The 26,707-nt window shown below is 45.1% G+C and overlaps 1 protein-coding gene and 1 long non-coding RNA gene across 2 annotated transcripts in view; one reads left to right on the top strand and one right to left on the bottom strand.

Moving 5' to 3' along the window:
- Positions 1–4,568: 4,568 nt before the first annotated feature.
- LOC134909731 (uncharacterized) lies at positions 4,569–21,690 on the top strand. The gene is made up of 8 exons (XM_063916938.1): positions 4,569–4,678; positions 4,800–4,877; positions 6,918–7,004; positions 10,069–10,166; positions 16,173–16,607; positions 17,418–17,478; positions 19,045–19,137; positions 21,066–21,690. The coding sequence occupies exons 2-8, from the start codon at positions 4,806–4,808 to the stop codon at positions 21,168–21,170; spliced, it is 951 nt and encodes a 316-aa protein (XP_063773008.1). The 5' UTR covers positions 4,569–4,678; positions 4,800–4,805; the 3' UTR covers positions 21,171–21,690.
- The window catches only part of LOC134909733 (uncharacterized), a 108,078-nt gene continuing 96,528 nt past the window's right edge, over positions 15,158–26,707 (bottom strand). Inside the window, exon 4 of the long non-coding RNA XR_010176013.1 lies at positions 15,158–15,245. This is a non-coding gene — a long non-coding RNA (uncharacterized LOC134909733). The remainder of the gene's footprint in view (positions 15,246–26,707) is intronic.

The following is a 26,707-nucleotide window of genomic DNA, read 5'->3' as shown; positions in this document are numbered from 1 at the left end:
GAATTTACTCCGTGCCTGCACGGAGTAAATTCATTTTAAAAATGGCTCAAGTTAAAAAAAAAAAAAAAAAATTACTTACCTTCCGGGACCTGGCCCGACTTCTTCCTGCCCCGCACTGCTCCCTGGGTGTCGGACGTGATGTCATCACGTGACGTCCGCCCGACATCTCCAGGGATCAGAGGAGCGTGCGGACGCCGCGGAGAGGAGCAAGAAGAAAGAAGTAAAAGAAAGAAAGAAGTAAAAGGTAAGTAAAGTAAATGGAGGGGGCAGATGGCTGGGCACTATAAAAGGGGGCAGATGGCTGGGCACTATAAAAGGGGGCAGATGGCTGGGCACTATAAAAGGGGGCACATGGCTGGGCACTATAAAAGGGGGCAGATGGCTGGGCACTATAAAAGGGGGCAGATGGCTGGGCACTATAAAAGGGGGCAGATGGCTGGGCACTATAAAAGGGGGCAGATGGCTGGGCACTATAAAAGGGGGCACATGGCCTTGTGTTTTCCATATGTTTAATAAACAGTGTTTGGCAATATTTGTATGTTTAAAAAAAAATTAATGTTTGTTACCAAAAAACATTTTTCAATACATTGTACAATAATTGTACATTTGAATATCTACTTGTCATTATTCTGACTATGTTTCTGCTTTCAGAGCTAGTTATTACTTACATTATTACAAAAAACAGTAATAATTGAATGCAGTGACATTAATTTATGATAATAAAGAGTGGACACATAGACCTACAGATACAACCGGCCCTTTGATGGGGACCAAACTGCTGATGCGGCCCCCGATGAATTTGAGTTTGACACCCCTGGTCTACAGCTATGCAGCCCCATATACAGCAAGCTGTGACGCACTGTGTTTTCTGACACCTTTCTATCATAGCCAGCATTAACTTTTTCAACAATTTGTGCTATAGTAGCTCTTCTGTGGAGTCAGACCAGACAGGCTAGCTTTTGCTCCGTACATGCATCAGTGAGTCTTGAGTGCCCATGATCCTGTCATAGTAACATAGTTTTTGAGGTTGAAGAAAGACAATTTGTCCATTGAGTTCAACCTGATAGTCTTAAAATATTGCAGTATAGGAGATCACTCATTTTAACTTTGGTGAATGTTTAACTGTTATGTCCATTCCTCTTTTTTTATTTCATAGTTATTTTATTTTAGTATTAAAGTGCATGATTTACCACCATAACCCTGAATTTATCTAGCCCATTCTTAAAAGTAGTGACAGAGTCGCCATTACTACTTTCTCAGGCAGGGTATTCCAAGTACGTACTGTCCTTACTGTGAAGAAACCCTTCCATCTCAGAGTGCCAAATCTCTTCTCCTCTATCCTAAGCGGGTGTCCCCGTGTCCTCTGTGCTGATCTTACCATAAACAAATCCCAGCTAGCTCTGTGTATTGACCCCTTATATATTTGTAAATATTAATCATGTCCCCTCTTAATCTCCTTTTTTCCAATGTAAACATACCAAGCCTATCAAGCCTTTCCTCGTATTCTAGCGTCTCCATCCCGTTAATCAGTTTGGTTGCCCGGCTTTGATCCTTTTCTAGTTCCAAGGTGTCCTTTTTATAGTATGGTGCTCATAGTTGTGCACAGTATTCGAGATGTGGCCACACCAGTGATTTGTACAATGGGAGTATAACACTCTCATCCCTTGCATCAATTCTCCGCTTTATGCATGCTAATACCTTGTTTGCCTGTTTTGCTGCATTCCTACTTTGGGTACTACTGCTAAGTTTGTTATCAATGTGAACACCTACTGTACATTTTTTCCAGTACAGAATCCCCTAGTTTCTCCCCATTTAGTATGTAGGTAGTATTTCTGTTCTTGCTACCAAAGTGCATTACCTTACATTTGTCTGTGTTGAACCTCATTCTCCATTTTGCTGCCCATGTTTCTAATCTAAATAAGTCAAGAGACTTAGCATCCCCCTCTGAATTTATAACCTTACATCTGTTCATTGGTTGTCCTTGCTTGGACCACTTTTGATAGGTACTAACACATACCTCCCAACTGTACCGATTTTCACATGACAGTCAAGGAGTTGGAAGTCCCCATCTCACTTGCTGCAGAGCAACAGTGAATAGAAGTCGTGCACTCTATTAACGGGAGAGAGGGGCTGAGGGAATGACCAGCTGATCACAGAGCATACCTCCCAACTGTCACAATTTTTGCTGGACAGTTCCTTTTTTAGGTACTGTCTCTCTGTCCCACCCGCAGGCCACAGTGTCCCACGGTGTGGGTGAGAGGCTCCTGTCAGCCACTGCTCTGCATAGCCAGCAGCAGCGGTGACTGCCACCAGAGGCGTAACTAGGGTTTTCGGAGCCCAGGGCAAGATGAAGAGTGGTGCCCCCCCCCAAAAAAAAAAAATTGAGGTCACGCACCAGAAGTGGCATGGCCACTAAAAATGGTGCGTGCCAACATGACTATCACCTACCCCTGCATCGTCTCTCACCACACTATCACCTACCCCTTGTGTCGTCTCCCAGCACACTATCATCTCCCCCTGCGTCGTCTCTCAGGACACTATCACCTCCCCCTGCGTCGTCTCTCACCACACTATCACCAACCCCTTGTGTCGTCTCCCAGCACACTATCATCTCCCCCTGGGTCGTCTCTCAGGACACTATCACCTCCCCCTGCGTCGTCCCTCAGCACAGTATCACCTACCCCTTGTGTTGTCTCCCAGCACACTATCACCTCCCCCTGCGTCGTCTCTCAGCACACTATCACCTCCCCCTGCATCGTCTCTCAGCACACTATCACCTCCCCCTGCATCATCTCTCAGCACACTATCACCTACCCCTTGTGTCGTCTCTCAGCACACTATCACTTCCCCCTTGTGTCATCTCCCAGCACACTATCACCTCCCCCTGCGTCGTCTCTCAGCACACTATCACCTCCCCCTCTTCCTCTGCGTCGTCTCTCAGCACACTATCACCTCCCCCTGCATCGTCTCTCAGCACACTATCACCTCCCCCTGCATCTCTCAGCACACCTTCATTCAATTTTTGCACATTACGGCAGTAGAGTTCTATTTTTACACAGTACGAATGCAGAGTCCCCTTTTTACACAGTACACAGTGCCAGATGCACATTGCCACACAGTGCCAGATACACGTTGCCCCACAGTGCCAGATACACAAATGCCCCACAGTGCCAGATACACAAACGCCCCAGTGCCAGATACACAAACGCTCCACAGTGTCAGATACACAAATGCCCCACAGTGCCGGACACACATTGCCACAAAGTGCCAGATACATGACCCCCCCCACACACACCCCCCTCCCCACCCCCCGCTCACCACTGCCTCTGGCCTCTGCTATGTGAGGGGAGGAGAGTGCAGCGTGGGTATTTTAAATGAGGCGCCGGTTCGTTAGCCAATCAGAGCTCACGGATGGGCAGCCAATCAGGAGCCGGTCCGCGATCTCTAATTGGCTAACAAACCAATGAGACTCGTCCCGCTGCTGCCGGAGACCAGACAGACACTGAGCACATTGAGAGGCAGGAGAGGCGCTGTGCTCTCCTCCCCTCACATTGCTGCGGGACGGGGGCAGAGCAATAGCAGGGGCGGGTGGGCATGATGCCCTGGGCACCCCCCCTGCTGGGCCTGCCAAGGTGCCCAGGGCATGTGCCCTGCTCGACCCCCCTTAATTACGCCTCTGACTGCCGCACCAGGAACTCCCGCTTCCCCGTCTCCCAATGTTGGGAGGCATGCAAAGCGCTGGACAGTGAGGAAAAGTGGGGGTGTGACTTACGAGTACTGCATTTCCTGTAAAGAAATGCCCCCTTTAGTAAGCACATGCCCACTTTTTGGATAAGCGCTCCTTTGGCGCTCAAACAAGTCCTGTGTCCCATTTTCAAAATGTTGGGATGTGTGCAAACCACTGCATTTTGGGAAAACCCCAGAAGATCTTCCGATTTGGAGAAAAGTGGTGTTTTAGGGGAATACCTCTGTGTGTGAGGTGACTTGGAAAATATGCACTGCTGGGATACAGGGGACAGAGTTTGAGAAGCTGTGCAGTACTATGAGGGTAATTCCAAGTTGATCGCAGCAGGAATTTAGTTAGCAATTGGGCAAAACCATGTGCACTGCAGGGGAGGCAGATTTAACATGTGCAGAGAGAGTTAGATTTGGATATGGGTGTATTCAATCTGCAATCTAATTTGTAGTGTAAAAATAAAGCAGCCAGTATTTACCCTGCACAGAAATAAAATAACCCACCCAAATCTAACTCTCTCTGTACATGTTATATCTGCCTCCCCTGCAGTGCACATGGTTTTGCCCAATTGCTAACTAAATTCCTGCTGCGATCAACTAGGAATTACCTCTCTCTCACGTCTCTCCGGTGACAGCTATCCCAAACACCCCCACCCCAGATTGGTGTCCGCACAACATGTTCCCATAAGGAAGAGAGCCCAGCCGTTCCGGTATTTACCCATTACCCTGCCTGTTAGCACCTATCAGTATGATAACGGCGGCTCGTGTGTCTCGCACGTGTGAGCATCACTTATGTAGCTTATGCACACCTGTGCCGGTTCGGCAGTCACCTGTATAAAACCGGCTAGTGCGGGCTGATGGGAGAACGCTCCGAGAACAGCTGGTGGTGGAGAGGAAACGGTGCGAGCCGGTAACGCAGGATAGTAGGCTAGTAGTCACACAGGTAGGTGCATTGCTTCCCGTGGTCGCTGTTATGGCAATGGCGTTATTTTGTACTGTAATAGCGGCGATTGTTACTGCTGTAGGCGGGGATACTAACCTCCTCTAAATAACATTATGCACAGGAAGCTATGGGGCGTCTAACGCAGATTGTAGACTTTCTGAAGAAGCAGATCGGGGTTTCGTCCAATCAGCTCCTTAAGGTAATGTACCTTTTTATACTGGCTTTCTGTTAATATGGGTATTCTGCCTTACACATTAAAGTGTCATCTGGTGGGGTATATAAGGCTGTAGCAACGATCTGATGCACTGTACACTTGTCCCACAGACTTTAAACTAATAATTGGAGTTATAATTAGTCATTTTGGTTCCCTGTGTCAAAAGCAGAATTGGTGTCCCCTCCCACCCCACATTTAAAACTGGTGCAGTACTCCCTGAAGTCAGGTGCACCAGAAAATATAAGGGGTGGGGTAGGGATGTGGCCACAGAATAGTACTAATTCACATTACACTGCACAGTAGCGTCTGTTATATTATGGGCACCTCTAATATGCCTTATGCATGTTACACCACAGTAGAGAACAGTCAGATCCATGGTCTCAAACTAAGCTTGATTAACAAATGTTCACAAGAAGCTAACGACTGAGTCATGCTGTACAATGTGGTTGGAGGGGAGTGCTATCTGTGGCTCATGGAACAACTCTGTCCCAACAGCTTAACCCTCATATGGCCCAATTTATCTTACACCTGACCACTTTTCCCAATTAGAAAATCTGGACGATTTAAGATACAACTCAAAATAGGCCAAGATATGGCCATTTTACCTGAGGTCACGTTTTGTACTTAGATCAAACTGAAGTCCATTTTGACCTGCAAGCACACAATGGTGCTTAAGTAAATGGGCAAGGCTAGTCCATATAGGACCCCTGCACTGCTACCTAGGCTATCCCAATAGTTACACCATTGATGTACTATATGTGAGAGCACCACCTCACCTAAGGCACTGCAACGGTCCAGGTTTTAAGCATATCCATGCTTGACCATAGGTGAGTTAATCAGCACCTTGGTTAATTTGACTTAACAATCTGTGCTGAGTCATGGTTATACCTAAAACCTGGACTGGTGGGGTTCCTTGAGAAACTCTGCATTGTTTCAGCCTTCAAGTGTATTTATATCTGCTAACATCACTTAGACTATGACGTGCTCTGTTTCTACATGTTTGTATCTATATAGTGCAAGGCAAGCTATGGTGCGTAAAATATAAGTGCCATAATTACTGGGAGACCACTATGTAAGTGAACCTCACTAGTGTCTAAGGCTAACTCTCCAACTTCCCTGTAGAGTTTACGTTATTATGGCAGGACCTTAGAATATTGTCTGATTCATATAGACTTGTGTGTTTGTATCCAACTTCTTGGGGGGGGGGGGGGGGGGAGTTGGAGAATATAATTCATATACTCAGACAGCATGGTGTTCCTGAGTGCAAGTAGTACAGGTGGCACTCTTCAATTTTTTTTTTATCTATATTACATTTAATGAGTGATACACTTGTTACTAATCTTAAATGGTGCTCCAATCACCTAACCGTCATGGATTTGGAAAACGCTAGTTAGGAGGCTAGGAGCACTATTTAAGATCTGTAATGAGTGATAAGAATATCATTATTAAATATTCCAGATAGTGAGGTAAGTGTGTGTTTTGAAAGTGTGTGAAAGAGCCCATTCACACACTTCACTGCTGTCAGGGATGCCACGGCCTGGCAAACCGTCCTATTCAGTGGATATTTCTGGCTGCATCAGAAGCTTGCGGGGGCTGATATTGATCGGGCAGCATCGCATCCCCCATAGAAACCTATGAGGGCTCTAGGTGGCAATGGAGGAATGCATAGTATTTGCGCCTAGCCCCTGAAAACTGGTGTTTTTAGGGACATAGTTGCAAATACTATTTGATAAATGGGGCCCCTTAAACTGCACAAATCCTTGTACAGACATTGTCACTTGGACAGAAGCTAAACCACTGAAGACTACACTAATTATGACTCCGCACTGTTCACTTCTCAATCAGTAATGGAGCTATCTTGTGCAGTTCATTATTGTATACTCGTAATTTCCAATAGTACTACATTGTGACGTGTGTGTATATAGTATGTTGTTGAAGATGTCATTAAGTGCCCACTATGAAACAACAAACCATAACTTGTGTTCTCTCCGAAATAACTGACCAGTGTTTCTTATGTTTGTTTAGTGTGTCCTGCTGAACAGTGCAATTGAACTCTTCAGTTACATTGATGCCCCCACCTATTCTGGTTCAGTATATCAATACCATGATTGGGTAAGATTCTGTTGGTTTGACCAGAAAAGCCTATAGCTAACCTGCTATGATTTATTGGCAACCTGATAGTGGGTTGGTTTATAACCTATATAGACTTGCCACACTTTCCCTACAAACCGGGACACTCGTGAATTATACAGGTCCTGGGGCTAGCTGATGTCAAGCCTGCATTTCACCTGGTTTTAATCGGCAAGAGAACCTGTATAATTGTCCTGATTTAAAGGGATAGTATGTTGAGTAAATCTATTACAAGTGCACTTAATCCAGAGGATATGTATACATTTCCAAAACTTGCAAATAGTGTCAGTGTCCAGATAGTGATGGCCAAATCAAAAATTTTTTACTGCCACTCTGGTCCATTTGTAATGGAGAAGCTGGGGGACGACTAGGAATTCAGAGATTCCGCCTTTTAGGTTTCTCTGAGACCAACCATATTCTGATTAAACCCTTAAATAGGTATTTAATATTAGTTGTTGGTGGTGCTCCCAGAGTCAGTATAGTCAATAAAAAAAAAACTTATGTTGGGGCATGCTTGGACAATGAAAATGTGCATTTTCATTGTCCAGGTGTGCCCCAACATAGCGTCCGTCCGTGAGGACACCTGTAAAACATGCACTGTGTGGGGTACTAAGGACTGAGGGCCAGATGTATTAACCTGGAGAAGGCATAAGGAAGTGATAAACCAGTGATATGTACAAGGTGATAAAGGCACCAGCCAATCAGCACCAATATGTAAATTACCAGTTAGGATCTGATTGGCTGGTGCCTTTATCACCTTGCACATAACACTGGTTTATCACTTCCTTATGCCTTCTCCAGGTTAATACATCTGCCCCTCAGTTTGAGAACCTGTGTACTATACAAATGGTAAACTTTTTCCAATTGTCTTTTACAGAAGGAGTGAGCATGAACTCTTGGTTGTGTATGCAATCTGTTGCTCCTCTTTGAATTGTGAACTGTGTAGTCATACCAGGGATCAATACAATTGCAGCTGTGTTCTCTCATTCATTGTTCACTGTACCCTTTACTCACGGGATGTAGTTATGACTGGCAGTCAGGTGACCACCAGTCACAAAACCTCCCCCCTCTCCTGACTGTTGGCATGCTGACCATCTGGATTGTTAGGTTGCAGGATGTAATGTGCCACCTCCTCCCCTCTGCCAATTTGGCTACTTTTTTTTTTTTTTTGTGGGGAGGGGCCAATAGGATAGCCTTCTGCGGGACAATTGGCTGGTAATTAACTCCAGCTAATTGGATACCCCCCTTAACAGCGGAAACACTCCTGCAGGTAACAATCCTTTCTATTTTTCTTATAATTCTGGGAGACTTCCTTCTCCTGAGAATTAAATATTCAATTTCTTAATTGGGCTTGGGTTATCATCCTCTAGGGGCATATTGAATAAGCCAGTGGGTTTCAAACTTTGTCCTCAGGACCCACACAGTTCATGTTTTCCAAATCACCCAGCAGGTATACTCATTGTGCACTGCATTTTAAAATATCCACAGGTGGCGCTAATTTCACTTGCAATTCTGTGAGGAGACCTGGAAAACGTGAGCTGTTTGGAGTCCTGTGGATTGTCTAATTCCTTTTTTTTTTTTTTTTTTTTTTTTTTTTACATATTTTGACTGTCAGCAAGCCTGTACTGTTGGTGCCCTTTTAATTATAGCAGTTCAAATTTGTGAAAATGAAGGATTTTGAAAATCCACTGCTTGGTTAAGATGTCCCCAAGGGGAGGTATTTATCAAAGCTCGAAGAGAGAAAATGTCAGCCAATTTATCTGCCATACATTTTACAGACTATATTTAAACACAACCCCCCACCCCCCCCATAGACTGACATTTTACTTGTGTTTTAAACACTTTTTCAATAGTCTCATCTCGTTTTGCCCCTATACTCAGTCACCCCTGTCGGGCTGCAGTTAACTTGCTGGCTGTCAGGATCCTGGTGGTCAGCCAGAATCCAGGCTCCCAAGGTCTATTCCCACTCATGGGTGTCCATGACACCTATATAGAGTGGAAATAGAACCTGTTGCAAGCAACCGAGCTTCAGCGAGGCCACACTTGCTGGCATCCTGGCTGCTGGGAAGTCTTACTGAAAACCCCCCACTCTGCCTACGCTAATTAGTTCCCCATAATTTAACTTGTAAGTGATACAGACAGACATGCATGTATTTTTATTTATTTTTTTATATTCCCCCACCACCTTGGCAATTGAGTTATCCTACATACAGCAAACATGAATGGCTTATTTGAACATGTTTGTTAAACGTTTTTTTGTTTTTTTTTTGTTTCTCTATTTAATACGATTCAATAAATATGAAATTATGTAACTATTTGTAAAGGATAAGTCTACTTTGAGTGCTCTTATAAGTGTCCCTTCACTACAGCATCTGGTGCTGTATTGTGAATATAGTAAATTAGACTCTTGACATTGTGCCACCACATCTTATTAATTTGGTTTTGATGCAAAACCTGTATTTCCAGTGCTGAAATAACCTCTATGTTAAAATGGAATTGCCTCAGGCCAACAGATTGTAACAATTTTTTTTTATTTTTGCAGAGAAAAATTGGTTTGACTATAGACCTGTTACACCTTACCATTAAGTCAGAAGGGTATACTGGCTTTACAATCTTTATAGCAAAGAACTGTTTGAGAAGTCTGTCATTAACATGTTATAAACATACGCCCATCACGATAGCACAATGGGGTCGATTCAATTCGAATTAGCTCCAGACGCTATTCAATTCAGCTACTAGTTACCTGCAATTGTTGGGAATTCATATCTCACCGCCGGGGGGTGAGAAGAAAACCGACAAAAGTGCGGCCATCGCAAGGCTGATTCTGTTGGGAATCAGCATTGCCGCGGGTAGTTAAGTCGGAGAATGCCCATTCTCCCGACAACTACCTTGTAAGTCAGCGAGAACTGGCATTCGCTGACTTAACTTTAGCTGAATTGAATAATGTTGGGAGCTAATTCCTGGTGCTATTCATCTGTTGCCGAATTGAATTGACCCCATAGAGACTATCTGGGATGACAAATGCTGTTTCATATTGTCATTTTAGAATATTGAAGACTTGGATCACTTGTGCAGTAAGTTCTATGATACAGGACCAGTTACAAAACTCCCTGACGTCTTGATCACATCCTTGCCATCAGATGGGTATGTCTAAACAAAAAAATATGGTTTTGAGGTTGAAATACCTCTTCTGTGCATTGTTCTTCCTCTAACAAAGGTCATGCATCCTGCCTGTCACTTGAAACCTGTGAAGGGAGTAATGAATATTCATGTATCCAGCAGTTTTCATTAGGATTGCATTGTAATGGTCCCCTCTGTCATAAGGTAACTTGTCATAAACCACTTCTCCTAAATGGTGAATAAAGTAACACGCGTGTCTGTGTGGTTTAAAAAAATTAAAAGAATGTATATTCATCTCACTAAGAGTTCATATAAAGTACCTGACCAATGCACACAATACAAATAATGCTGAGAAAATATTCTCTTTAATCATAGGCTTGTTGGTATCTTTAAATAAACCTAAACCAGTCACTGAAGGAGAAAATAGGATGCTTTTTACCCCTAACTGTTTACTAAAGGTCCTCTTAGAGGTGCAAAGTTCAGCCTAAACCAGAGGTTCTCAAACACAGGCCTTAAGACACCCCAACAGTTCAGGTTTTAAGTTTATCCATGCTTGGCTGCAGGTGACTATTATTATTATTATTTTATTATTATTATTATTATTATTATTATCCTTTATTTATATGGCACCACAAGGGTTCCGCAGCGCCCGATTACAGAGTACAAATGCACATAAAAAAAATAGGAAAACAGTGACTTACAGTTGAATACAATATAGGACAAGTACAGGGCAACTAAGCATGACTACACCAGTAAACATAGAGATAAGTTCCAGGTGGTCAAAGAACTGTGGGATCTGGGCAGTTGAGGATTATTAAAGTAAGAAAAGTATAAGCACATGAGGGAAGAGGGCCCTACTCGTGAGAGCTTACATTCTAAGGGGAGGGGTAGACAGACAGGGATGACACAGATGGGGTACATAGAGAGCGTGAAACAGAGGGTTATGTTGAGATTTGGCTAGGTTTGGTAAAGAAATGGGTCTTAAGAGCCCGTTTGAAGTTTTGTGGAGAGTCTGAGGGGGAGAGGTAAAGAATTCCAGAGAAATGGAGCAGCACGTGAAAAATCTTGGAGATAGGAGTGGGAGGAAGTAATCAGAAGACAGGAGAGACGGCGTGCATTAGCAGAGCAAAGAGGACGGGTGGGAGAGTAAAGGGAGATAAGGTCAGAGATGTAGATGGGAGAGGAGTGGGTGAGGGCTTTGTAAGTGAGTGTGAGAAGTTTGAATTGGATTCTGAAAGGGAAGGGAAGCCAGTGGAGGGCCTGTAGGAGGGGGGAGGTAGACGTAGTGCGTTTGGTGAGGAAGATGAGCCGGGCAGCAGCATTGAGGATAGATTGGAGTGGAGAGAGGTGATTGTCAGGGAGGCCAGTTAAGAGGAGATTACAGTAGTCCAGTCTGGAAATAATCAGTGTGTGAATAATGATCTTAGTGGCATCCTGTGTGAGGAAAAGGTCTGATTCTAGAAATGTTTTTGAGATGAAAATGACAGGTTTGTGAGGTGCTGAATGTGTGGTTTGAAGGAGAGGGAGGAGTCAAGGATTACGCCAAGACGGCGTACTTGGGGGCTAGGGGAGATAGTTGTGCCATCAATGGATAATGAGATTGTGGGAGGTGAGGCTGTGCGGGAGGGTGGGAAGATGATCAGCTCAGTCTTAGACATGTTGAGTTTAAGAAAGCGCTGAGACATCCAGGAAGAGATAGCAGAAAGACAGTTTGAGGTACGAGTGAGGAGAGCTGTGGAGAGATCAGGGGAGGAGAGGTAGATTTGAGTGTCATCAGCATAGAGGTGATATTGGAAGTTAAAAGAACTAATGAGTTCACCTAAAGAGGACGTATAGAGAGAGAAAAGGAGAGGACCAAGAACAGAGCCTTGGGGGACACCAACAGTTAGTGGAAGTGGGGGGGAGGTAGCATCATGAGAGGAGACAGAGAAGGAATGATCAGAGAGGTAGGAGGACAGCCAGGAGAGGGCAGTATCACGCAGACCAAGAGTGAAGGATTTGCAGAAGGAGAGGATGGTCCACAGTGTCAAAAGCAGCAGAGAGGTCAAGAAGAATAAGCAGAGTAGTGGCCCTTAGATTTGGCTGCATGGAGGTCATTGCAGACTTTTGTGAGGGCAGTTTCAGTGGAGAGAATGGAAACCAGACTGGAATGGGTCAAGCAGTGAGTGAGAGGAAAAGGCAGTGAGGCGATTATAGACAATACGCTCAAGAAGTTTGGAGGCAAAGGGGAGGAGAGAGATGGGTCGATAGTTGGAGAGAGTGTTAGGATCAAGGGTAGGTTTTTTTAAGAATAGGGGAGACAAGAGCATGCTTGAGGGCAGAGGGGACAGTGCCTGATGAAAGGGAGAGAGTGAGAAGGTGGGCAAGATGGGAACAGGCAGAAGGGGAGAGGTAACGGAGGAGGTGGGAGGGGATAGGGTCGAGCGGGGAGGTTGTGGGGGGTGGAGGAATGGATTAGGGCCATGACTTCCTTGCCAGATACATGGGAGAAAGATGTCAGAGTTGGTAAGAGGGAAGGGGAGGGGTGGCAAGGGATGGGTGGTGGCTGGTTGCTGGTCTGGTGGGAAGTGATATCCTGACGTATGGAGTCAATCTTGGATGTGAAATAAGTGGCAAAGTCAAGAGCAGACAATGAGGAAGGGAGAGGAGGAGGAGGTGGTGGGCAGAGGAGGGAGTTAACAATGGCAAAGAGGCGCCGGGGGTTGGAAGACTGTGTAGAAATTAGGATTTTGAAGTATGATTGTTTAGCAAGGGAAAGGGCAGTACTGAAGGATGAGAGCATGAATTTGAAATGGAGGAAGTCTGCTTTAGAGCGTGATTTCCTCCACTGTCGCTCGGCAGTACGTGAGCATTTTTGTAGGTATTTGGTGTGCCAGGGTTGAGGTGTTGATCTGCGAGGGTGAATAGTGGTTGGCAGAGCAACAGAGTCAAGGGCAGAAGTAAGATGCATTGTATAGGGATGTGGCTTGTTCAGGGCATGTGAAAGAGGAGAGAGAAGGGAGTCAAACAGGGAGGACAGGGATGAGGTGTCAATAGCCTCAATGTTACGCTTCGTGATGGTAGCCTTAGGAGGGAGAGATGGGGAAGCAGAGATGGATAAGTTGAAAGAGAGCAAATGGTGGTCAGAGAGGGGAAAAGGGAATTGGAGAAATCAGAAATATCACAGCGGTGAGTGAAAACCAGATCCAGTGAGCTCCCGTTCACATGGGAGGGTGAGGTGGTCCACTGGGAGAGACCAAGTGAAGAGGTGAGGTTAAGGAGTTTAGAGGCAGGTGATTTTGTGGGGTTATCAATAGGGATGTTGAAATCACCTAGAATAATGGAGGGAATGTCAGAAGAGAGGAAGTGAGGTAGCCAGGAAGCAAAGTTGTCAAGGTATTTGGAGGAAATGCCAGGTGGACGGTAAATTACAGCAACTCGAAGATTAGTAGGTTGGTAGAGGCATATTGCATGGACCTCAAATGTAGAGAAGGTTCTGGAGGTATAAGTTGGTATGTGTAGCTTGAGGGTAAAAGGATCCCAACACCACCCCCATGGCGACCCCCGGGTCGGGGTGTGTGTGAGAATGTGAGGCCCCCAGCAGAGAGCAGCAGGAGAAGTGGTGTCATGAGGAGTAATCCAGGTTTCTGTAATGGCCAGGAGGTGCAGGGAGTTGGAAATGAAAAGGTCATGAGTGGGGGTCAGTTTGTTGCAAATAGATCTGGCATTCCAGAGTGCACAAGATAGGGGGTATGAGTTTGTGGGAGAGATGTGAATGAGATTATCAGGATTGCTGTAGCGTTGAGGTAGGAGTAATTTGGAAGGAGAAGATAAAGAGGGTGTGATGATGGTGCTGGGGCCTTGGCTAGAAAGGGAGACTGCATGCGTGAAACAGGGAGGGAGTGCAGTTTGATACTGGTGGAGGAGAGGTGAGGAGACAGGCAGAGGAGGGAGAGAGCAGGGTTGAGTGGTGGGGTATAAGTGGTGTGAAGGGGCAGAAGTGAATTGCAATGGGGAAACAGAAGAGGGGTAGGGAGGCAGACAGAGGAGAGGATGAGATGTAGGAGACTGAGAGAGGGATAGAGGTGGTAACAGGGGACAGAATAAAGGAATAGAAGGACAATGAGTAAGGGGGGTTTCCAGCCTGGCTGGCCATAGTGTGGATGGTGTGTAAACTAGTAGTAAAATGAGAATAGGAGGAGGAGTGGTGGCTGTATGAGAGAGCAGTGAAGTTTGCAGAAAGAAATACGATTTGCAAGTATTTAAAATGATGTTAATATCTACAGATTACCAGTAAATCAAATATTTGTTGATGTTAGATGGAAAATTACAGTGTTGGCAAACCACAAGTCAGTGTTACTTCATCAAATATGCTTCTCAATTAAACATTTGTTTTCCAGGTATTTGCAGGGTCAGAGTAAAAGTTGTATTGCAGGTTTTTTGCAGAAAGTGAATGTTTAGTGTCCGGGTAAGTGAGGTTTGGAGAATAGGTGTGTACATACATTTGTAGCTGCAGTCCAAGTTTTGGTGGATTGTGGTGATTTATTTGCTTTTGTTTGGAGTTTCCATGCAGTTTCCGTCCAGTTAAAGTCCAGTATAAGTGCCAGACGAATCCCTTTGAGATCTTTCTCCACACAATGATTCAGCTACGCTAATTCAGCTAAACTACACACTAATATAAAGCCCAAACATGTGTAAGTAAGCACATTGATTGATTGGACCCTCCCCTAGCCCATCACCCATTTGGAGCAATACAACTTAAACAAACAAATAATGTGTAGGGATGAAACCATTACACATTCCCCAAATAACTACAAATAAAACTTGAATAAATCTGCTAATATTTAATACACTAGTGACTAGACATACCTATGGCTAAGCATTCAGGATATTCCTATATGATAATTAGCAGACTCGGTACAGCTTGCTGGGCAGTGTTGTTCCACTAGACATACCTATGGCTAAGCATTCAGGATATTCCTATATGATAATTAGCAGACTCGGTACAGCTTGCTGGGCAGTGTTGTTCCACTAGACATACCTATGGCTAAGCATTCAGGATATTCCTATATGATAATTAGCAGACTCGGTACAGCTTGCTGGGCAGTGTTCCACTAGACATACCTGGTAAGAGAACAATGAGATATGAGGTTACTTCATAGTTCAAGCAAATTGATCACAAAAGTAGTCCAGTATAAGTGCCAGACGAATCCCTTAGAGATTTTCTCCCTTTGAGATCTTTCTCCACACAATGATTCAGCTACGCTAATTCAGCTAAACTAATTAGCACCTTGGTCAATTTGAGTTAATCATCTGCACTGAGCCATGGTTATAATATGGACTGTTGGAGTGCTTTCAGGACTGCATTTGAGAACCTTTGCACTAAACAATTTGAAGGCTTATAACTGGAGGGATGTCATGCCCCAACACCTGCACTGGTGACCTGAATCTAATTGCCTTTATGTCAATCTGTGGCCAATTAATTGTTTAAAATGCATGTGAAGCTTATAGGTGTATTTGAATAGCCAATGAACCCCCGCAATCTGCATTGTAAAAGCAGACTATTCTGATGAACCCATACTATAGTTTGTTTGGTAAAATGTACAATAGTGTTCTGAGATTCTAGTGTTTAACACTGTTATAATCCTATCTATTAAGGCAGAGTTTCTCAAACTTTTTGAATCATGGTACCATAGTTTTTTTTTTTTTTTTTTTTTTTTTAAATTTATTTTTTCACTGCACCCCTGGGCAAAATTGAGAAATATTAAAGTAAACTGTCATCCTTGGGCTCAACTATGTGGTGTGGGATAAGATTTGCTTCTGTTTGTCCACATATTTTATGATTGGCAGCCACCAACACTGGTTTTGCCTACTACATTTAACATGAATAATTTCAGTTGGTCCTGGACCACCAACCCGAGGCACATCGGCAAGCGTTCGGCAGAAGCCCAGGGTGCCACAGCACACCGTTTGAGAACCACTGTATTAAGGAATCATTTTCCAGGTTATATTGCTGTTCTAACATTAATAAAAATTGTCTTGCTATTTCAGGGTCACTGAACAGGCTGATGTACTTATATCCAAAGATACTGTTAATTCAACACACAAACTGGAAACCGCTTTGCCAGTGTCAGAAACTCTGCATTTGGTTTGTCCTGTGGACTTATTGTTAGAGCTGCCATTCTGTTTTGAAGAAGTAGCCACTACAGAAAATATATATCTATTGTGTGCATGTGATCTTCAAGTCTTACCAGCCATCACAGTGCTAAACTGTAGCACTACTGGAAACAAGGATGTAACGACTAATGCCTATGGTGTAACGGATGACTTAATTACAAGTGACATCATAAATTTAAGTTCCTTACAGACGGATGCATTTTTTGGCTCGTTTAACAATGAAGACGAAATGGAAGATAAAAGTGTCTTCTGGGATAGCTATGATATGCATGTATCAAGGAGTCCTTTTAATTGTCAATATACAAATATGTGAGTATTCTAGAGGTAAAAAGTTACTGTCCACAAAAACCTTCTGATTCAATCAACTTATTCAGTTTGCTAGATGGTATACTAAAGTGTTTTGTAAAACTGTTATAGGGTTTTCTGTGGACACTGTAAGAGGGTTAGTACCAGCATTAAGTTGCCATGAAATGGATACAGTTACAAGTGACTGGCAGACTGAAGTTGGCACGTCAGTTAAGATCTATAGATTGCTGTTGGCCAAACATTTATGCTAGTGTAGGATATATATATATATATATATATAATTTCTCTTATTATTATTTTTTTTAGACTAGGACACTCCTAAATTGCACAGGTTCTCTAGCTGATCAAAACCAGGTGAAATGTAAGCCACCCAATCACAGGGTATCTGGTCTCTAGGTCAACAGTAACCAGGACGACTACTATTGGCCGATGGTCTCTAGGTCGACAGGTCAAAAGGTTGATAGGTTTTCACTTTTTCTTCCCCCTCTTTCTTAACGATCCACGTGGACTACGATTGGAACGGTTATCTGGCAAGCCATGCAAGGGGACATGGTGCACTAATTGGGGTTGCCGGTCACACTACAAAAAACGATACAAAAAAAAAGTTGACCTAGTTACCATCTACCTTCCATACCACACCCAATCAATGAGACTTTATAATTCAGTGTCCCAGTTTAAATTGATGGTATGGCTGTTTTACACTTAGCTTAAGGGTGACAAATCAAGCCCTAATGAAAGCGGAGTACCTGTAATGCTACTCTTCCTCCACCACACTTCTCTCATTTAGAGTACATTTCCTATTTTTCCTTCTAGGCCAGGGGGATGGAACTCTCAAACCAAAGAGATCTGTACATTTGAAGATGCACGCATTATGGTACTGTAAATTTACTTTGACTAAATGCATGCCTGAGTTCTGGTTCTATTCCTGTTCTTCCTATTGCAGGAGATGTTGCACTTGTTAAACAAGACCCTCACTCCCATTCTCAATGGGATTGCAGTCTGGATTAAGATTAGGTTTGGAAATTTATTTAATCTGAATATGGAGATTTGTTCTACTTGAACTAAAGGGAGTGCATTGCCAAAGAAAGCTGTTATCAGACATTGCCCTGGCAGGGCTTACTTGTTAAATAACCCTGAAGTAGTCTGTTCTTGTCAATGGTGGTAAAAATACATACTTAAAGGAGGGTAAACCAAGGTGTGTCTGAAAACTCTCTGATAAGACTAAGTGGTCTATGAGTGTTGTAGGTTATTACGTAAACTGGGCATACACTAAACCAGGCATTCCCAACCACGGTCCTCAAGGCACACTAACAGTGCAGGTTTTAGTGATGGCCAGGCTGCAGCACAGATGGTTAAATCAAAATAACTGAGCTACTAATTAAGTCACCTGTGCTGAAGCCTGGCTATCACTAAAACCTGCACTGTTGGTGTGCCTTGAGGACCGTGGTTGGAAATTTCTGCACTAAACAATTGCAATCGGTATGAAATGCAGGTGGTCTTCAGTATGCCGAATGATTGGATCCCAGCGCACACTATACCGGCGCCAGGATCCCGACAGATATTCTCCCTCGTGGGGATCCACGACCCCCCCCCCTCCCCGGAGGGAGAATAAATAGCGTAGCGCGCCACCGAGCCTGCAAGGGGCTCCTTTGCGCTCGCCACACTGTCGGCGCCGGTATGCTGGTCGCCGGGAGCCCAGCCGCCGGCATACCATACTACACCCTGAAATGCCAGCATATGGGATCCCAGCTGTCATAATGCCGGTAGCGGGGAGAATGCTAGAAAGCCCCTTGCAGGCTCGCTGTGCTTGCCATGCTGTGTCCTAGATGCCCACAGAGGGAGAATAGCCTGTGTTGCCAGGATTCCCACGTCTGCATTCTGACTGGCGGGATGGCCAACTAGTGGTATTTTAACATTTTCCCATAAGTTTATCTGGCAAATTGGAATGAAAAGCTGGAAAATGGACAAAATTGCTCATACCAATCTGTTAAATCCGTAATTGAATATATAAACTATATAAACCTTTTCTTCCAGTGTTTGGGAGCAAATGGTTGACTATCACCTGCTCTCATCCATTACCAGATTTCCATAAATAAAATCTTGATGTCTCCCTAACTACAGGTTTTTTTTTTTTTTAATGTTCGTCATGCACTATACAGTTATCTAGCAGATCGTTCTGAAATTGGGAGATCGCCCAGAAAATCATACGTTGTATGCGAGTGGTCAATCAATAAACATAGATCGGTTGGACATGGTGGATTGTCCATTATAACCATCCAATGCAGTATTTTAAAGTTATTCGGTGGTAGAATGGGTATATCTACTGTATGAGGGCAGCAGACTGTTTAATTGCAAAACTACTACTGCATCTTGTAACTTCTGTTCTGGAGAATATGAAATGTATATAATTTTTTCTTATCAATATTTCTGATCTGCTTAGGGTGATGAAGCAGCAGCTTCTTTAGAAGATTTGGACAATTGGCTATATGCTGAACTGTATCCCACGACTGACGAAACAGACTTATGCTACCAGGTTGGCCTTTCTTTATACTAGAGGGAGCCAGCAGGCACATGTTTTCATAGGGATTCTATATAATGTGTAATACTTGGGAATGTCCTACACAAGGGATATTCAACATGCATCTTTCAGCTGCTGGGGAACTAAATATCCCAGCAAGGCCTAAAGGCAAAACTGACAGAGCATGCTGGTGTGTGTAGTTACACAGCAGCTTGGAGGGCCTCGTGTTGAATACCCTTGTTCTGCAGGTCATTGTTTTGCCCATAGAGAAGACCATTAAAGGCCCTATGATATAGCTCCATAAAGGGCTGCATTTTTCCAGTGTCTGGCAAAGGTTCCAAGCTGTAGTCCAACCCATCCCCTTTATTTTTTGTGTGTTATAGATTCTAAAACCAGGCATGTCCAAACTCCGTCCCTCAAGCTGTTGAGAAACTACACATCCCAGCATGCCCTGACAGCTTTAGCATTCTCTGACTGCAAAACTGTCCGGGCATTCTGGGATATGTAGTTTCACAACAGCTGCAGGGCTGCAATTTGGACATGCCTGTTCTAAAACATTTAGATCAGAGTAGAGGGAGCATCCAGTGCTTAATCAGGAGAGAATCGCCTTTTCCTCTTTTGAAGATCAACCTAAAAGGCGCTCCACCTAATAAGTATAATTGTTAAAATATATTGACTTAACTTAGAAAAAACAAATATAAAATGGAACATGAGGCTTGATTTAGATTTTTATCCAATGGTTTATATACAAATCTGATGGTGGGGAAACTGCACTTGTACAGAAGTTTTTCATGATTAGTAGGTTAGGGACTGCAACAGTGGTGGTCTATGAAGTGGGGGTGTTATGCCAAGCCTACAAATGGGGGTGTAACACCACCCTTTATAGATGTTTAGACATGAATGCCAATATGGAAACGGATCACATCGGTGGGTCTTAATATTCTGGTGGTCTCTTTCGCAGGGAATGTTTGTCCCTTTCCTGAAATTCCACATGGCAAAGGAATGGTTAAGAGTAGTACAGCTAAAGCCTTTTAATCGTACCAAAATAAAAGCATATGTACTCACAATTTAAAAAGGTATGCAGCAATGATCTATAATGTAGGTTCTCAAACTCCGTCCTCAGGACCCAAACGGTTAACGTTTTCCTGGTGACCGACCAGGTGCACAGGTATTTATTACGCTTACACTTTCAGATATAAGACCTGGGAGATTCCCAGGTCTGATGCATTCACACTGAACCCATGTCTGCCCTGGAATTTGGGGTGTATTTAGTGGGGCCGCTTTCATGTGTATTATTCAGCCTTTAATATTTGTTAATGGCAAATTTGTGGTGTTTCCTATTTAAATACATTTTGCCTTTAAAGCTGTGCTACTTGGTGGTTTTTTGTGTTTTTTTTTTTTTTTTTTTTTTTTTTTCTCCTCTTACTGGGGTGCTTCCACTCACATTTGAGATATTTAACGTATGTTTTTTTTAAAAGCTTCAACAGGAATAGACTAGTTGTGTTCTAGGTATTTTCAATTAATCTGCTGGTGACTTGTATAGTTCCTGCTTGACTGTTACAGTATACATCCCAATGGTCCAGATTGTCAGAACAATCACAAATTGAGTGTTCCATCCTGCCATCACTATTGGGACTGTTAATCTTGCTTGCTGGGCTGTTGGGAGATATGCCCTGTTCACTATGGATGTGACCAGACGCATGCTATTTGCATTTTAGTGAAGGGGCAGAACTGATTGGACAACTGCATTAATTGATAGATGCAGTCTAAAATGAGTAATTTGGAAACTTGGCAGCTAGTATTCGAGTAGCTAATGCTTCTACACCTGGTAAGTAATTTGATTAAACTTGTCTATACTATATCATGACACTGTAAATTTCTATGGTCTTGTACACGCTGTATAAAAATGGAACTGCTTATATGCTCCCCACCCCTCCACTCAGGTAACACTAAAGCATGCTGAGGATGCTCGAGAAGAACCAGTGTCTTCTACTCCATACACCAAGAAAACCAGATCCAGAAACGCAAGTTCATCTCAACTGAGGTGAAATGGACTTCTGAGCTAACGCCATCAATGGGAGCCAGTATCGGTGAAGGGGAGATATTTATTAAAGGATGACGGCAGGAAAAGAAGTTTGCTGCTTTTTATTCTGGTTTTTACTACTTGTAATGCCAAACTGGTCTTTCAAAACTTTCATTAACTTGCCATTCATATGAAGTCATGAAAATGAATTGCCATAACACTATTAGCACTATTTTAATGTTTGTCTTTATCACGGACTAGCTATAACACAAACAACTATTTGTTTTTTTTATCACTAATTTGAAATGCACTAATGTTCAGTTGGCACAAATTTTGCATTATCACGAATTTTAAAATGTCTCACATTTTATTTACTTTCTCACTTGTCTTTTAAACCTATTTTTAGCTTCTTCCACAATGTTTTTTTTGTCATCCTGTTTGCTTCAGTAGAAAAATGAGATGAAAGTATTGAATTTAAAATGACTTAGCAATGTAGTCGGCCTTCTCTGGGAGCTATAGGTTTTTAATAAAATATTTTATCTTAACTGTAGCCTGGAGTCTCTGCGTTCTAGTCCAATCTGACACTAGCAGGAAGCAGCAGGGGCTGTGTAGTGGCTTTCTCTGCTCTAGCTTGGTTATTGGTGGAACGATGGTACATAACTAGTCACCCATGTTTCTGTATCTTCTCAAATAAGTCGGCCTCTCCTTCCTTATCAGCGACCTGCCTTGTTGCCAACCAATAACTGAGACAGACCATGTAAATTGAGCAATAAAATTGGTCAGCTTTATTTCCATAATATAATCCCAACAAAACGAGGGCAGGGAAAGGGGAGTGGTGCACACAAGGTCTTGATGCTGAAACCACCTGGGGTGTACCCATCCCAACCCTGTAGGTATGCGACCACAGCACTTGCCATTTGGGACCAGCTACCATCTGCACAACACCCTCACCTGGCATGCAACCCGTATGGCCTGTACCACATTATTGCTGGAGCCAGGTGTGTTGCCACCAATTGGCAAATATGCAAGGCATTCGGACAATCCCCTACTGATCATGCCTTATGCACTGCTCCATCACCGCCACATGAGGACCCAGTGATCTGGGACTGCAGCCCCCCACCCTGTGGCTACCACCACCAGCCTTTCAGGGCCTCCTGTAAGTCATTGCAGAATATGGGCAGGCCTTTGCTGGACCATTGTACAACCTTGCTCATTCACCGACCACTGCACTAAACCAACCAACCGCTGTGCTGATGGGGTTTTCTCTGCCAGCTCTGACAAATTTACTGATTGCAGCATTTACCTTTTGCTCCAGACCCCCCCTTTGGTTCCTCACAAAACTAGCCTTGTGATGACTGACCATATTATGCACTGCCATTCAAGCAGTGACCTCCAGGGCAGGCATGTTGGACTAACATGCTCTTACCCAGGTCATTCCTGCCATTGTGGTTTTGTTAAGGGCTGTCCTGCCTCTAGCTCTGTTTCTGTCAGGGCCTCTGTAGCCCGTACCGGTTACCTGCCAATGCTGCCCAACCAAGACACAGATCCTACCACTTGCTGCAGCTCCCATTTGTCCCAGGAATGGCCATGTGGAGGCCCCTTCCAATTGCCTGCTGCAGAATCCCACCCTTGGGTGTTATCTGCCAGCAACCTTGGGCCTGCCTGCGGCCTAGGAACAGCTTCTGGATTCCCAATATGCTGTGCCCAGATTCCAGGATTGGCCTCTAGGTCTTACTCTGGCCATGGGGGCCCAGCTATTTGCATGACCTAGAGCTCGCTCTGTGCGCCCAACTTTAATGCACTGGACTGGTCACCAGCCAATTGCCCTATGGAGTGCGCTGCCTGCACTAGCTTCCACTCCTGTAAGGATGAGTTGCAGGACTCCTCCACTGCACCACATATGGTGCAGAGCCTTAGGGTAGTAAGACTATTAATCAAATTGAATTGGGAACCCCTGAGGTTGAAATTGCCTGTGTGCAGGAGGTGAACTCCATGCCGATGCCCTCTCTGGCTTACGCCAGCACGGCTGACAATCTTCACCCCTTGACTACTTGGTTGACCGGCTGGGGGAAGACCAGTTGTCCTTTGTCTGTGGCATCATTAACAGCTGTCCCTTATGGGGAGAATAGGTGCTGACTACATGCAGCTTAATTTGAAAGCCACCTGTAAAGGGGGGTTTCCCCACTTATTCGCAGGTAAGCTGGCAGCAACACTCATACTTTCCAGAGTGCTGGAAAGCCCCCTTTTTTCCATCAACCAACCTGTGGCTTCGGAGTGCTTTGAAGCACCTGGATGGCCTCTCCTGACTTCCAGCGCCCCCCCCCCCCCCCACCCCCCCTTGGCATCACTAGGCTGAAATATCTTCCTCCCCATTATGTGAAATCACACCTGGGTTTCCTACACCCAACGTAACAGATGCCACCTAATGAGCTGCAGAATCTTCTGTTCCCTTTTACAGACGCAGGCACTCTGGGGAACCTTCCTGATGACCCCTCTGCTAATAATTCCTCCTGTGCAGGGCACTTACAGTTAGTGTGTGGGGGGGAAATGTTTGGGCACTTAGTGCCCCCTTAAGCATCGCCTTAACCTGATCCTGTTCCGCCGTGCCGGACCTACCTGCGTCGTGCTACCTTCCTGGCTTTTGGCTGCCATTATGTGTCAAAATGCATGTATTGCTGACCCTTTAAGACCACAGTTTCTTCTAAAAGCGTTGATGTATCATGCCATACATGGCCACCAACTGCTCTGTACATGGAATTGATGAAGCCAGGGGTGAATTGGCCTGTAGGGGTACAGGGGAACCCCCCCCACTCCTCTGGGATCGGGGTCCAGGATGTGTCTGGAGTATACATGCGTTACACTATAGTCTTGTGCAGTATAATGTATTTTCTACTCTAGCCAAGCCCCTGTAGTGGCTGGCATGCATGTGGGCCCCTATCCTTACTTTCCCCTGTTGGGCCCTTACTGCTGCAAACCAACACTGTATGAATCTGATGTATCTCATCGCATTCAGGTCATATCGGGGTATGCTTCCCCGTAACCGAACAGTAACACACAATGTGTCAGAGGTGGGATACGAACCCCCATTTGGGGACCGGAATACCTACCTAGCGGCATGAGATCTTTCACACATCTGGCGCCTTACACCATCCAGCCATCATGCAGACAATCGCTTCAGCTACCCTTGCCAAATTCTGCTGTTCTTTCGACCCTTATCAGGACGCATCGTCCTCTGAATCAAGTGACCCGGCGGCTCCCTTGCGCCCACATTACCCTAGTCTGTGCCTCAGGAGCCTTACCATCGTGCCCTATCTTGCGCAGTGCTAATGTTGGCTAACTTGCACCTCACTGGCCTAACCATTATAAACCATGCTTGCGATGTTAGAATGAACGCAGGTTTGCGCGTTATCGCCCTAATTGTGCTGCCAACTTTCCTTACCCCCTTGTTGTGGGTACCCTTGAGAGGGAGATGTAGCTGCATGCGAACATGCACTTCTTCTGCATGTGCTGTGCCCCCCCCCCCCTACCCCTCTCTTTATAGTGTGCTGCTGCCTGCAGCATCAGAGCAATGCTTCTACATTTCCCATATGAATTACTGAGTACCTGGTAAAAGAAAGCTGTATGGGGAATAAAAACCTGCGCTTCCCTATCACTAATCTGGACCGTATCCAGCTACCAGCCCTGTGACCCAGCAGAGCACCTTCCATGATGATTTGGTTAATGCTGAAACGGTATGAAAAATAGCACCTACCATAAGTCTAGGTAGTGCCTGCTGGATGTGAGTAAGACAGTGTTCGTGAGAGAGTAACCTTCAATACCCCAAACTCGTAATGTTTCCGGTGTCTAGGTGAACTTCATATGTCATGTATTGCATGGGCATCCCCTTATCTACAGTATTTGAATAAAAGACATGCAATAGTGAACTATGCCCACAATATACCCAATATTGCAGACAGCACCGCTAGAATCAATGCTTGTTGAACTTCCCAAATTATACTACTACTGTCAACTTTAGAATGTAAGCTCTCGCGAGTAGGGCCCTCTTCCTTCTTATATAGCCTTCACCTGTAAGTTGCTGGTTTGCTGCTGTGATTGTTTATGTACCCTGCAATTGGGCACCGCAAATCCCTTGTGGCGCCAAATAAAGGAGGATAATAATACTCTAGACATATCTCGCCAAGCAAGCATTTAGGCATTCTGTATTCCAGCAACTGCTGGCTTATGTACAATGGTGACTCCTGTACCTGCAAAGGCTATCCGCTTACAGGAAGGAATCCTCACTCTGCTCGTTCCAATGGGTGCCTGTTGTGGGGCTGACCGGTGGCATCATCATTACGATGTGGCTGTGGGCGAGGGGTAGACAGCCATGTGTAGATAAGATTTGGTGACCTCTGACCTTCTGCGAGGCCCAGAGGGAAGGCCGTGACTGGCCAGATGCTGTACAGAGTGGAGGGAGGGCCGACCGATGCTGTGGGGATGGATGCTACCTGTAGCAACTGGCGGACCACAGCCGCTGAGGAGGGATGAAGAAGGCCACCATGCAGGGTAGGCTGGATGGGGGCTTCTGGCAGCCTGCGGCCCTAGCGTGTGTTCCAATGGGTAGTTGCGGAGACGGTGCTTCGACATAGGAGGTGGGCAGTGTCGGGGAGAGTATCAGACCTGGGGTATGCGACAGGGCTCTGCTAAATGGCGATGCGGGTGGTGCAGGGGTGAGAGAAGGGCCCGGGGAAACAGGGCAGCTTGCATTTACCCACCCCGGAACTGATGTTTCGGAGTACCTTTCCTCTGCTCTGCCTTGATGCTCCCTGCTGTCTGCTTCTTCCCAGTGGTCCTGGGTGCACTCTGGCGCTTCTCCCGTCTGGCTGCCACTGGTGACCTGTCATCCTAGGGATGACGTCGGACTGCTGCAGCTGATGCTGCTGGCGCCAGACTTCTCGCTGGCCACACTCCTGCTGCCCGGCCGGCGCCTCTGGTTGCTGGTCAGCCGGGCGCATCTCCTCAGCTCCTTGGCCGGGGTGGGGCGCCGGCTCTGGTGATCTCTTGCAGGAAAGCTGGCTGGGATCAGGCTGCACAGGCAGTCCACTGCTCCGTGTCTGAGCTCATGAACTGCATGAACCCTGGGACGAATATCTCCAGCGTGTTCTCCAGCAGTTTGGGACTGGCGAACTGCAGCTGCGAGCGGGAGTATACAACTTTCTCGTCTTCCATCTTCCTGGCGCTTTGTCCTTGCTGGGGCAGCGAGGTAAGAGGGCTTCCTTCCCTCTAGCCAGCTGCTATAAACCCCAACTGCCCTCCTTCCCATGCAGTTATCCTTGTTAAACTCTACTGGCCAGCAAGGCTGGCCGGGTGCTAAAAAGGGGATCGGCTTGCCCACCGACAACCTACCCCTTACCCACTGGATACCTGCTGTTGGCTTGCGGGCTGCCTGGTGCCCCTCCCCCTTATCCGACTGCGGCACCAGTTCCCAGCACCTTCGCTCCCTTAAGTTCCTCCCATATTGGCAACACAAAGCCTAGTGTGTATGCCACACACTACCTTACAACCAGGTAAATTATAGTTATA

Source organism: Pseudophryne corroboree, chromosome 4, assembly GCF_028390025.1.
Source record: "Pseudophryne corroboree isolate aPseCor3 chromosome 4, aPseCor3.hap2, whole genome shotgun sequence".
Lineage (NCBI taxonomy): Eukaryota > Metazoa > Chordata > Amphibia > Anura > Myobatrachidae > Pseudophryne > Pseudophryne corroboree.
Note: the sequence above shows the minus strand (reverse complement) of the source record. Positions and strands in the feature narration are given on the sequence as shown.